At 35.6% G+C, this 12222-nt stretch overlaps 1 protein-coding gene across 1 annotated transcript in view; it reads right to left on the bottom strand.

The window, feature by feature from the left end:
• Positions 1–2502: 2502 nt before the first annotated feature.
• LOC128862722 (protein sax-3) overlaps positions 2503–12222 on the bottom strand; it is a 94307-nt gene continuing 84587 nt past the window's right edge. The window contains exon 13 of the mRNA XM_054101408.1: positions 2503–10530. Coding sequence (XP_053957383.1) covers positions 9051–10530 — 1480 coding nt within the window. The 3' untranslated portion in view covers positions 2503–9050. The remainder of the gene's footprint in view (positions 10531–12222) is intronic.

Raw genomic sequence — 12222 nt, 5'->3', positions numbered from 1 at the left:
TTTTTTGCCAAGTAAATTCCCACAATTTATCGTTAAACAAGTCATGATGACTTGTCAAACCATTTTCAACTGTCAAATAATAGTTAAGGATATATAAGTAAATACATACTTTTCAGCTAAAAAAACACCCCATATAACAATGAAATTTCCAAAAGAGAATAGCTAGCTTTACTTGTAAGATGCGCTATCTGGTAGTGATGCAAATCTGGGCCAAATGATTACCAAAGCTTGCGCAGAGACGAACACAAAAAATATTCTGAGTTCAACACTACCATGCTCGCAAAAATTTGGGTAAGATTTTTTACTCAAATAATTTTGTAGAAAAAAAGCATGTGTCCTTAGCATTAGCAGAGGATATTGCTTTTAAGATTGCATATAGAAAACTACTTTTTTAAAAAGTTTTACTCTGGGCTATTAAATTTTTGAACTCTTACTGAACACCACTCCGAGCGTTTATCACCTGCGCAAGCGATCCAATCGAGAACTGCAGCAACGGCACAAATTACCGCAAGGCAATACCAATAAATCTGACGCCAGAATGGATAGCACTTTATAGTATGCACAAGCACTAGCCAGGAAACGGAAACAAGCGCCAAAAAGTAGGCACAAAAAAAACAAAAAATTGCAAAAAAATTGGGACCAAAAAAGCGCCAAACAGTAGGCGCCAAACAGTAGGCACCACGGAAATATAACGCCAAAAAATAGACACCAAAAATATATTTTCTACAAGTTTGCACCAAGAAACAAGCGCCAAAAAGTAGGCAGTGTTATTTCTTACTAGAAATTAGCAACTACAAGGAAAAACTCAGGAAAAATAGCCTAAAGTGTATCTCCTTTGCCTTTACGTTATATCTTTTTTCTCTCTCGTGGAACGAAAACGCCAAAAACGTTACGTGGCCTTGAAATTTTACTCTCCATTCTCGCTCGTCCATCGACGCATAAGAAGTTTTACTTTAAAAAAAGTTAAAAGCTAAATTATATACATAATAATAGCACACAATTTACAAAAAAAGCAATGGCCGATCTGTACATAAAGGCAAATAAATTACATACTTTTAAAGCTATAGCGATGGGATTGTATGCGCCGAAAGCTGAATCTATTTAAATTAACTAGACAGACCTATTTTTTTAAGTAAACGATACACTGGGGTAAGTTTCACATCAATTCACAAAAATTTGTTTCACAAACAGAGTTAAAGGTTTTATTTAAACTTTTTTTATAAGTATTTAGATAAAATAAATTTAACATGAGTTTCTATTTAAATTATTCAAAGATATCAGATAAAATAATGAAATTCTTGGATTTAATCACAAAAAAAAGTTATATCAGGAATGAGCTTTGCGTCCTAAAGAACAAAAATTAATCAGGCAAGTTTGTTGGGCTTTAGAACTAAAAATAAAGTGTGGGGTTGAAGGGAAAGTTCTGTCGTATTTTAAAGGAACTCTTTTCATCACTTTGTTTTAACACAAACCCAAGATATTTAATTTGATCTCAAACAGTTGCATGATGAATGCCAAGCGTTTCTGCAATTTCTCGACTTGTTAAATGTGGACTATTTTCCAACATGGATCGCAAATCATTATTATCGATCTTGGATGGTCGTCCAGGTCGATCACTTTCTTGGAGGCTCAGATCCTCGGAACGAAATTTCCTAAACCATCTTTTACAACGACAAACATTTACAATATCTTTTCCAAGTACCGCACATAAATTTTTACATGAACCGATGCGTTGCTTCCTTTTTAGAATTAATGCGAAATGAAGTGTCGTAAATGCACGTGATCTACTGACATGTTTTTCACTTTATTGTACAGCAGGTAAAAAAACACTAAAATAATATCAATGGCTCACTAGCCAGATGGTTTTTATTTATAAGAAAAGCTACCTACCTATTCAAAGTACGACCGAACTTTCCTTCCAACCCAATAATAAGCATACGAAAAAAAATATAAAATTCATAAAAATTAGTTATTGAATTATTAGTCAGTTAGTTAGTTGCTTTATATGGTTTTTGTAGTAGCATGTACTATATTTTTGTATTAAATAGATTAAGATTAAAAATTAAATAATTTTTATGCATAAACGCTTTTAGTTGATTAAAACTGGTTTATTCTGAGTTTAATTCAGTTGTGCATTTTCTTCATATTTAGTAGCATAAAGAAAAGCGTAGACTTAAAAACTAAGCCCATGAATTAATTTTAAAATTGGTAAGGAACAGGAAAGCCAGTAGCTACGGAAAGGAGACAACCTATGCTACTAAAATTCCGTGAGCCCGAATCTGATTACAGAAGAAATCATAGAATAACAATCATACAATTTTTTATAAATATATACAAAGTTTATAAAAAGGAAACCGTAAGCCCCAACAGCAAATTTATATTAAAAAAAAATTGAAGCCTATCCACAGGAGCAGCCTCTTAAAACTCTAAAATTGCATCAGCAGCAAAAGTCAAACCAAACTGAAATAAAAACACATTTTTTATTTTATAATTTTCACTTGATAGTTATGGCATTTATTCATACTAATTGCTAAATCCCAGCACACATCTGTTAGTGTGTGGCTATATTTTACATATGCGCATAGTAGTGGCTGAATTTGTGGCAGTACGACCATTTGCATAAAGAGGCAATTACCAAATACGTTTATCGATAAATACATACATACACTTATGATATATTACATAATTTTGTCATAATAACTAAATACACATACACACATACATATTTATATATATATATGTATTTGTATCTGTAAATGTGAGGCCGATAGCACTAGAATAACAACACTAGATATATAACTAAATTAATTTGTATTGTGTGTATGTTTGTGTGTGCGTTTGTTTGTTGCTTGTATGTATGCAGAAACTGCTAGCGACCACCATACGCGCCACAGTAATTACAATTAATGCTCTAATGCTTAGACTAAGCACTAAACTAAGCGTAAAGGTACTTATTATTACATTTCTCTTTTTTGTTTTTGCTACTTATATTTGAGAGCAAATCAAATAACAGTGCACACATTTACATAGATTACTTAGCACATACGGAAGTAGTAAAATTAGTTATTGATAATAAAGCAAATAATTTACAGTCGCATAACAATAAGCTTAAGCAATAAAATCCTTTTGGCGAGACGGTGTAAAATTAACGACAACAAAAGAAAAACAAAACAAATAATAAAAAATAAAATTATTTAAAATTTAATGAATTCTAATGCGAAAAATACGTGTATTCGCATGGAGTATGTCAGAGAATTTGCACATGCACACATACTAAAGCTGCGCACACGCATACTGGACTAAAATACTCGTATAGATGCGCAGGGGTTGAGCGGGTTGTGGTGCGTTATTTAGTACATGCACCCGCCCCCCCCGACTGCTGTAATGCGAGAGTTGAATTTGGAAATTTACAACGTACCATTTCTTTTTTGCTAAATTAGTATTACAATATTATTGCTGTTATTACACAGATATACATACATATGTACATACATTCCAATTCTGTACTTGTTTTTACTTAACAATTAATGCAATGATATTTTAGGGATTTCGTACCTACACATACATGCATACACTTATAGGTATTGATGAGTATGTACAGCCTTGGCAGGTTTAGGCGGCACTTCTGCTGCAATTTGTTGGGCGCAAAAGACATTTTCGCTCTACAAATTGAGTTGCCTACAGCTATAAGTATGCTAAAGGCAGGCATTTGTCCCAAGGCGGAAAGGTATTCGAAAGTTTATCAGCGTCTGCCGAGCGCAGACTCTTAAAAGAGCAACTTTGACGTTAGAATCAGGCGTGGAATCTGCTATGCTACGCCATAAACACTCGGCTACGGCAGCTGGCATGGCGAGTGAGGGCACATAATGTAATTAAAATAGATTTCTATAAATTCTAGTTTATTTTGCAAGTTTAGTTTTTGTTTATCTTATTTTGAATTCCACATTTCATACACACCTACACACATGCATACACACTTTAAGCTCACGAATGTTCATGCACACAATTTTATTTTACTTTATATGTATATGTGCCTGTATAATTATAAATATCTGTATGTTAGGGCGGCTCAATTTTCTTTCTCACATTGTTTCTAGCAGGTTCGCGTTCCACATAAATTCTTAAGAAAAACAGTCCACTAGAGCATAACAGCAAATTCGATTTCGAGCTACCCAAAGCTGTTTTTAATTAAAACGAAGCTTCAATTAAGTATTAAAGAAATGAATGTGAGGATTCATTTTTACCAAAGTATTATGAATGGTATTTTATTGTAATAGAAACTTGTAATTCGAGATTTTTTGTACTAAAAATTTAGTTAAACATACACGATTTTTTTTATACGAGTTAAAAAGCAAAAAATCTTTTTAACGAATTGTTTTGTTTTAATAGGATTTTCCAAATAAGGTGCGGTTTTTCGACGCATGTACGAAGCGTTTAAATTAGTCTCAGGAAAAGTCTCTGAGAATCGGTAGATTGTTGTCGCTTGTTGTTTGTAAACATTTGCATAATGATTGGCAACACTAGGTGCAGCCATTTCTTTTATAAGAGTTAGTCGATGAATAAACGGGTAAAGCTCAAGTTGTCGTGTTTTATTGGTTCGTCACTTAGACGTTTAATAATTTATTTCTTGCAATATATTTAATGATTTCAAATGTGCAAGCACGAAATATGATAAAACTTTGACCGCTTTGTCAGTCACCGGTGATTGACACTGAACTGTTCCAATGGAGCCGTGTCAGTCACCGGTGACTGATAAAAGTCACTGGTGACTACTTTCATCCTTTTATTTTGCGCAAAAATGCATTGAAATAAATAAAAAATTTTAACTTCTTAAATATCCTATTCAATAAAACCTAAAAAAAATTTTTTTTGGACATTTTTCTGAAAACCCCGTTGGCACTCAAAGTGCTAATATTGTTTTTCCCTAATTCTCTTTTTACATGAACGTATCTATCGTGTAAAAGAGAATTAGGTTTATACAATTTTTTTTAAATCGTAATAGGAAAAGTGGCAATATAATTTTTTTGACGTGATAACGTCTTATAATTCGATTTAGCCGGCTGCACGCATGAAAAAATGTGTCGTTACCTTGCTCAATCGTAGTTATCTTGCTCATTCGTTATCTTGTTGAATCGTCGTTACCCTGCATGAACTGCAAGCGAGAGCACGGAACGGACGACAAAGAGCACAATCGGCCCCCGGGTTCGGCAACGTTCGATATCTGGCTCTCTCCTACTTAAGTGAGCATATACCTATATGTATGTATATGCGCATTTGTATATAAATTCACATACTTGTATTTGCATATGCCTTCTTCCTGTGTGCATGGTAATGAACCATTTCTCTGTTGAAAATAGGACGATGATAGGAAAAGTAGGAAATGAAAGCGAGTGTTTCGAGTGTAATGTGTCTTGAGAAAGGCAAATCGATGATGCTGCCTCTGAGTGCTGTTGACTTATTAACGTCTGATGCACAATCGAAATTGAACATATCTTTCATAAATTTGATAAATGTTTCGTCATTTTTCACGTTTGTGTAAATGTAACTTGACCTATTCCATTGCGATTCCATTTACCTCTTCCTCTATATCCATACAAAATATCTATCAAACAAATAAAATTTAAATTTTCTTTTGAAAAATGCAACCATTCCATCAGTATTTTCTTATGACGTTGTCACGTTAAACTATCGTCAGTAAACCGACTTTACAGACAACCTCTTTTTGTACCTAAATCAAAGTAGGTCCTGTAGCAATTAAATAGCACTTGATGTAATAAATTTAGTGATAGTAGTGCCTGTAATAGTACGAGAACTACTTCTAGACGGTATCCAAGGACACAAAAGATCTTTTAGGTCGGCCATTGCGCACACTACAGATACTAAAATTAGTATTACTAAGAGTTGCATAAAAATTAAAAATGATAAAATTTTCCAATATTTGAAAAAGTATCTGTTTTTTCAAAAAAAATATTTTGTTTAATAATATTTTTTTATAATTAGCAACATATTTATAATAATTTTCGTTTTAAATCCTTTTTACTTTCAACAGGAGGTGCACTTTTTCTACTCTCCTCCTTCTTCACTCTCCCTTCAATTATGGCACTAATTAAATATAGCTTCTTTTATATTTAAGAAACTCGAAATTGACTTTGTAGCTATGCTATAATGGACTTTTCTTCTTCTTAGGATTCTATTTAGATCTCGAATCTGCTAGGAATGATATCGAGAAAAATGATTCCACACAAATTGAGCCACCCTACTGTATCTGCATATAGTACTACATTTAAGTTAATAGGATTTTTTATTTACAAGTATTGCTTAATTTATAAATTTACTATATTAAATTTTAGAAATATTAAAAAAAAGACACCTATAATTAATCTGACTTATTTTTTTTCTTAGTTTCAACCAGTTTCTATATTATAAATACTTCACACTTCCGTTAGCTGCAGTAGCAAAAAACGAGTTGCTATTCTATTACTTTTTTAATTAAATTATTTTTGCATATTTCATTTCATTTACAGTTTTCATTACACCGAGTAAGTAAATATGTATGCCTATGTTTGCTCAGAAGCATCATTTCATAATATTTCGCTCTCTTTGAAATAGTTTTTATTTTACATTTTTGTATGTAGGTATACTCGTATGCATATTTCACATCAATAACAGCCTATCTTACAGTAATCCGCCTTCGAGATTCCATTCAATCAAATATTTAATATTTACTTTATGTATATGTATGTAGGCGTGTGTGCCTTTGCACGTGTTTTTGTAGCTGTTGCTCTCTAATTTATTATTTAGAGCACATTTGTGTGTTTGTTTGTTTGGGTTTGTGTTTTTATTTCATTAGGACAACAACAACAATCACTAGAAAATAGTTCTCTCTTGTTTATTAAAGTACCTATATGCTTTTTTTGTTTTTGTTTTGTGTTGTTAGATTTTCCTTTACTGCAAGCATTTTTAGTTGCAGCATTGATTCAGTCTTTGAACGCGTTTTATTTGATTCGAAAAGGAAAGAAGTGTGGATCAAATATTAGTTAGTTGCATGTATCAGATAAGCGAGTGTCTTAAGGTGTCCTTTGGTCTTGCTGGATGCACATGAAAAATTGCATAAGAATTGTAAACTTTTTTGTTTTGCAAAGTTCTGCAAATTTTATAAATTTTAATTACAGCTTTCGCTTAAATTTATTTTTTATGTTTAGCTTTTTTACTATTTTGAAATCTTAAATGTTTTTCGAAAAATATAAATAATATTTGTGAACTTCCTTAAAAAATCAAAAAGAAAATCCTTTCATTGTCGCAATGAAATGAAGAAATTAAGTGACTGCAAGTTCCATGCACAGTTTTTCATACAGGCGCTTAAGAAATGATTTACAATCTCCTCTCTTCCTGTTAAAAGCAACAAATATGGTTTTTCAGCTTTACATTTATGTAAGAGGAAGTTTATGTTAAGTTAATAATGTGCCAACACTCTTAACACCAGTGAAGGCACTGTTGGCAGTAGTTAGCAGCAGCAGAGAATATAGATGGATCCCATTAACATTCTCTGGCTGCAGCGTTTACACTGATGTTATCACCGCCATTGCCCGATAGTTGGATTTATGTGACCGAAACTACCCGAATCAATATTCGTCACCCACGAATGCAATTTCAGCAGCATGCAGAAAAAAATGTGTGCTGTTAAAACTGTTGGCAACATGTTGTATATACGAATGTTATAGATACAAATGTTGCAGTTGAAAATGTTGCTGTTACAAATATTGTAGGCACAAATATTACGCAACATTTCGTGAGGACATAAAAATCAACTTTAGGTAAGGCTGGTGCATATGGTTGCTTGTTACCTATGCGTTAGACCTTTCAATCTTTCTATCTGCCCTGATAGATATATAGGGGTTTTTAATTGGCGCGGGTCGATTTTGACGCTCTGTGGCAGCCATTTTGTTTTGGTGATATCTGTCAAATCTTTTGTTTATTATTCAGTTGCTTATTACATATTGAACCATATTGACCTAGACGACATGTGGTTCCAGCAGGACGGCGCTACGTGCCACACAGCAAACGCCATTTCATTCCATTTCAACATCTACCCGCTCTTATTGAAAAACCCTTTATTTCTCGGAGAAAACAAATGTCTGACTTTCACACTTTTGTTTATTTTTTATTTACAAAAAAGAAAAAGAAGGAATAAATCGTTATAGCAGGAAGCTAATTGCAAGCCTTATTCCCCTTAGTTAAGTTTCGGCTATTTCCATTATTAACGCACTTCACTATTAAAGCAAAGAATTGTGGCAATAATATAGAATTAATTTTTTTTTTAATTTTTACATTGTGAATTAGTAAATTTTTACCAAAATTAAAAATACCAAACGAGCTTAGGTTTAAAGCACAGCTTTAAAATTTTTGCTAATTTCATTTTGAACACAATTTTTAAATTCTATGCATTGTCACTTGTCGCAAAATTTTAAACAGCAAATACAATTTTAAGAGCAGTGAAAAAATGTTGCTGGCATCATGTTGGCAGCATGTTGCGAACTTTTTCCTGAACCTGAACCTGCACAAAGTATAAATTTCTCGTAGAGTTATTATGAAGTTCAGTTTTGACAGCTAATTTCACGTGAAATGCGAGCAGCGTATTATGCTTAAAAGTGAAAAAGAACTGTGAAAAGTCAAAAATACTTCTACTTCTTCAAATATGAGTCTCCTACGGACGCCTCAGACACCGCTCTGCTAACTTTGTATGCGTTCGTATATATGTAGCTACTATGTGTTATAAATTTATATATTTTCGTTCATTTTTATATTTATTCACACTCCCTCTCTACTACTCTCCTGCACTCCCCTCACTCACTCGGCTCCAGCTGTCCTTTGTTTACGCGTTCACACCACGCCAACAATTCCTGCACTTCGCGCGTATAATAATCCACCTGCGCTGCCTCATCACATGCGCTCTCATCTCCTAACCCCATAACACCATAAGTTGTTAAGCCCATACTCTTCAACGCGCCACACGCTACACTACCGCCTACAATAACACACTGTTCTACCGGTCACACAAGCGGCCCTTGCGGATGAGCCGACATGCTACCACCACTGCCACAACCGCTGCCGCTGCCGCTACCGCTGCTCAGCAAACTGCGTTCACTCGCCACGCTGCTGGGCGCATAAATCAATTCACAATCACCATTTTGCAACATTTTATGTTGTTGTTGCTGCCGCTCCTCAGCGCTCTCTGAACATGAGCTGAGTGAGCTACTGCCGCCAATGCTGCTGGTATTGCTCTTGGCCGCGCTGCTGCTACTGCTGGTCATCATTAGGTTATTACTGCCGCTGCCGGCGCGATAGGAGGCGCGCACGAAGGGTTGCTGCTGTTGCTGTGATTGTGTGCGCCAATTATTGCCACTGTTCGCGCTGACTGTTATGGCTACGCTAGGATGCACTTGATTTGGTGGCGGTAAAGGCATTATGTGTTGTGGTTGTTGCTGTTTTTGTTGCTGATGATGATGCTGTTGCACGCTCAATTGTGATTGCTGTTGTTGCTGCTGTGGCTCCTCGTCGACTTTCACATACAAACGCTCCATATCACCATCCAACTCACCGTCAGCCGTGTGATAGAGCGCCTGGTCATCCTCATGCGACATCAGCATGGCCATGGGAGAGGGCGAACCGCCACAGCCAGAGTCCGCGAGCCCATTGTAACAGAACGAGCCGGCGTCTAAGTCGAGCAAATTTTTCGAAAGCTCAGTGGTGCCGCTTTCATTGCCATTGCTGTTGCCATTATGGTTGTGGTTGTTGTTGTTTAAAGCATTCAACTTCTGTAATTGCAACTTCTCAGCGCACATGCTAGGACTATGCTGTGCTGCCTGTTGTTGTTGTTGTTGCTGCTGCTGTTGCTGCATGATAACTTTAAAGCGCCCACTGCCGCCACCCACGCCATGCGCGCCATTCAACTGGCGACGTAGCGTGCCAACGCTGGCAAATTGCTGTTGTATAGGTTGCAATTGCAATTGTTGTTGTTGTTGCTGCTTTTGATGTTCACCTGCCGTTTCATAGGTGTGACAGCTGCTCAACTTGTTCTCCGTGATATGTATCTTCTCCTTGGCATAGTAATATTGCTCCGAATAGGCGGAACGGCTGCCAGTGTTGCTTGGATAGATTTCGCTGGTCACCGACATGGGCTGGTAAATATTGCCCACAGAGTGTTGCTGCGGATGATGATGCGACTGCTGTTGTTGTGGTTGTTGCTGCTGTTGTTGGTGATAGTGTGGATGCATAGGTCTTTGATGTGGCTGTTGGAATTGTTGCTGTTGCTGTTGCTGCTGCATACGGAAGTCGCCTGGTCGTTGCTGATAACGTGGCTGCTGCTGACCACTGCCGCTGCTGCCATTCAGTATGGCCGATGTGGCGTAGGGTGCTGGTGAGCTAGATTCATGGCGTTGCACGCCACCACAGCCATATTCGCTGGGTGCTTTGCCAAAACTTGATACTTCCGCATAGTCAGTGGGAATGTTGGAGTACTCGCCGACATATCTGCAAAGGTAGTGATAACAAAAGGGAGTAGAGAAAAAAAACCATTAGAAAACAGTTTATGAATTGCGGCCATGAATTTTCAAAAGCTACACATTTTGGGAGTTAAAACTATGCATACACAAAAGTTTTAAAATTTCCAAAGGGAAGGAAATGTGCGCGTGAGGAAATAGGAAATATATGCACAAATATTCAGTTATGGCCAGTTATGGCGTTTTTCCAGTGAAATCATAATTTTGGCGCTTTTCGGCGGATTTGGCGCAATTTATAGTCCCACATCGCTAGCTCATAAGCATACAGGACGAAAGCCGTATAAAGTAAGAAAGAGTATTAAAGCTCAGTCCGACGTAGGGCGGGAAATGGTCAAAACGGCATATCGCTTCAAATATTAAAAAAAAAAAAATTTTTTTGTTTGATAATATTTTTTAATCCATAAACAGTTAAAATATTATATAAGGTGGTTGTTTTTATTTGTAAAACGTTCGGTTTAGTGTAGAGTAGTGGGCGTAGTAAAAAGCATCACTCAACAAAAAACCATTTTTTAGTTACCATTTGCTCAGACCAGTTACCTACATGTCTAACAGAAAATGCCAAGTCAACGAATGTCGAACAATACCTACTTCAGATTTCTGACACTGATCCAACAGAGCTAATTTTTGGTGACCATTACACAGTTGTCTCCGATGGATCAAATATAAGAAAAAAAAATCTATTTCATGTTTCTCTCACTGCTATTATGATAAGTAAAATATCGATATTAAAATATAAAAAAGTTGCACCAAAATTGTTTCACCCAGATTAACAGTTAAAGTGCGTGTATTGTCTTAATAATTTTCCTGCGGGTTTTAGGACTAGTCACTAAGTATTTATGGAGTAAAGATTCCCATAAAACCAAGTGCGAGATTTAAATATTTTGAATTGATTGTATTGGAAAAAAGTGCACAGCTTATATTCACATATTTATCTTTTTTGATTATTTTAATAGATGGTTAATTTTTCATATACTTTGAAACGTAAAATTTCTACTTTATATTTTTGAGGTTCAGCAAACATTTTCTTTGCTTGCTACTCTTACACAATGATAAAATTCATCGTATAAAATTCAGAAGAATTTTTTCTACTTAAGACAATGTGCTTTCTTGGAGGGAACAAATTACCAGTACATGTCACTTTTTTCAATTCTCTGCATTAACAGATTTTTCAAGTTTTAAATACGAACAAAAACTGCAAGGTGTGCGAACACCACGGGCAACAACAAAAGAGAACTCAAATGTTGAAGCAAAAAAGTCTCCCCGTGTGAACACGGTATAATGAAACTCTCTTGAAGTAGAGTTGGCAGCATTGAAAAAAGTCAGTTGTACCATTTTTATTAGGTATAACCATACTCCCAAGCGGAAAGCCTTGCTCGATGTTTTTGGTGTTGCTTTCACATGCATATTTTTTGTCAAGCGAGTAGAGAAGTAGCGAATTGAAGCCGCCATGCATGTGACGAACTCTTTCTTTCATTTTTATATAAATTAGTGCCATTTATGTCAGATCTATTATCAGTTTTTCAACGGGTCTAATTTTTGAAATAGCTACTCTTTCAGATCACAATGGACCTGCCGAAGGTCTAAGTGTGTCTTACGACAACCACCCTACCTACCTACTCTTTCAGAAATTCACTACTTCACTAGGAGATCAGTTTATATGCGA

Source organism: Anastrepha ludens, chromosome 5 (assembly GCF_028408465.1).
Source record: "Anastrepha ludens isolate Willacy chromosome 5, idAnaLude1.1, whole genome shotgun sequence".
In the NCBI taxonomy this organism is placed as follows: domain Eukaryota; kingdom Metazoa; phylum Arthropoda; class Insecta; order Diptera; family Tephritidae; genus Anastrepha; species Anastrepha ludens.
Note: the sequence above shows the minus strand (reverse complement) of the source record. Positions and strands in the feature narration are given on the sequence as shown.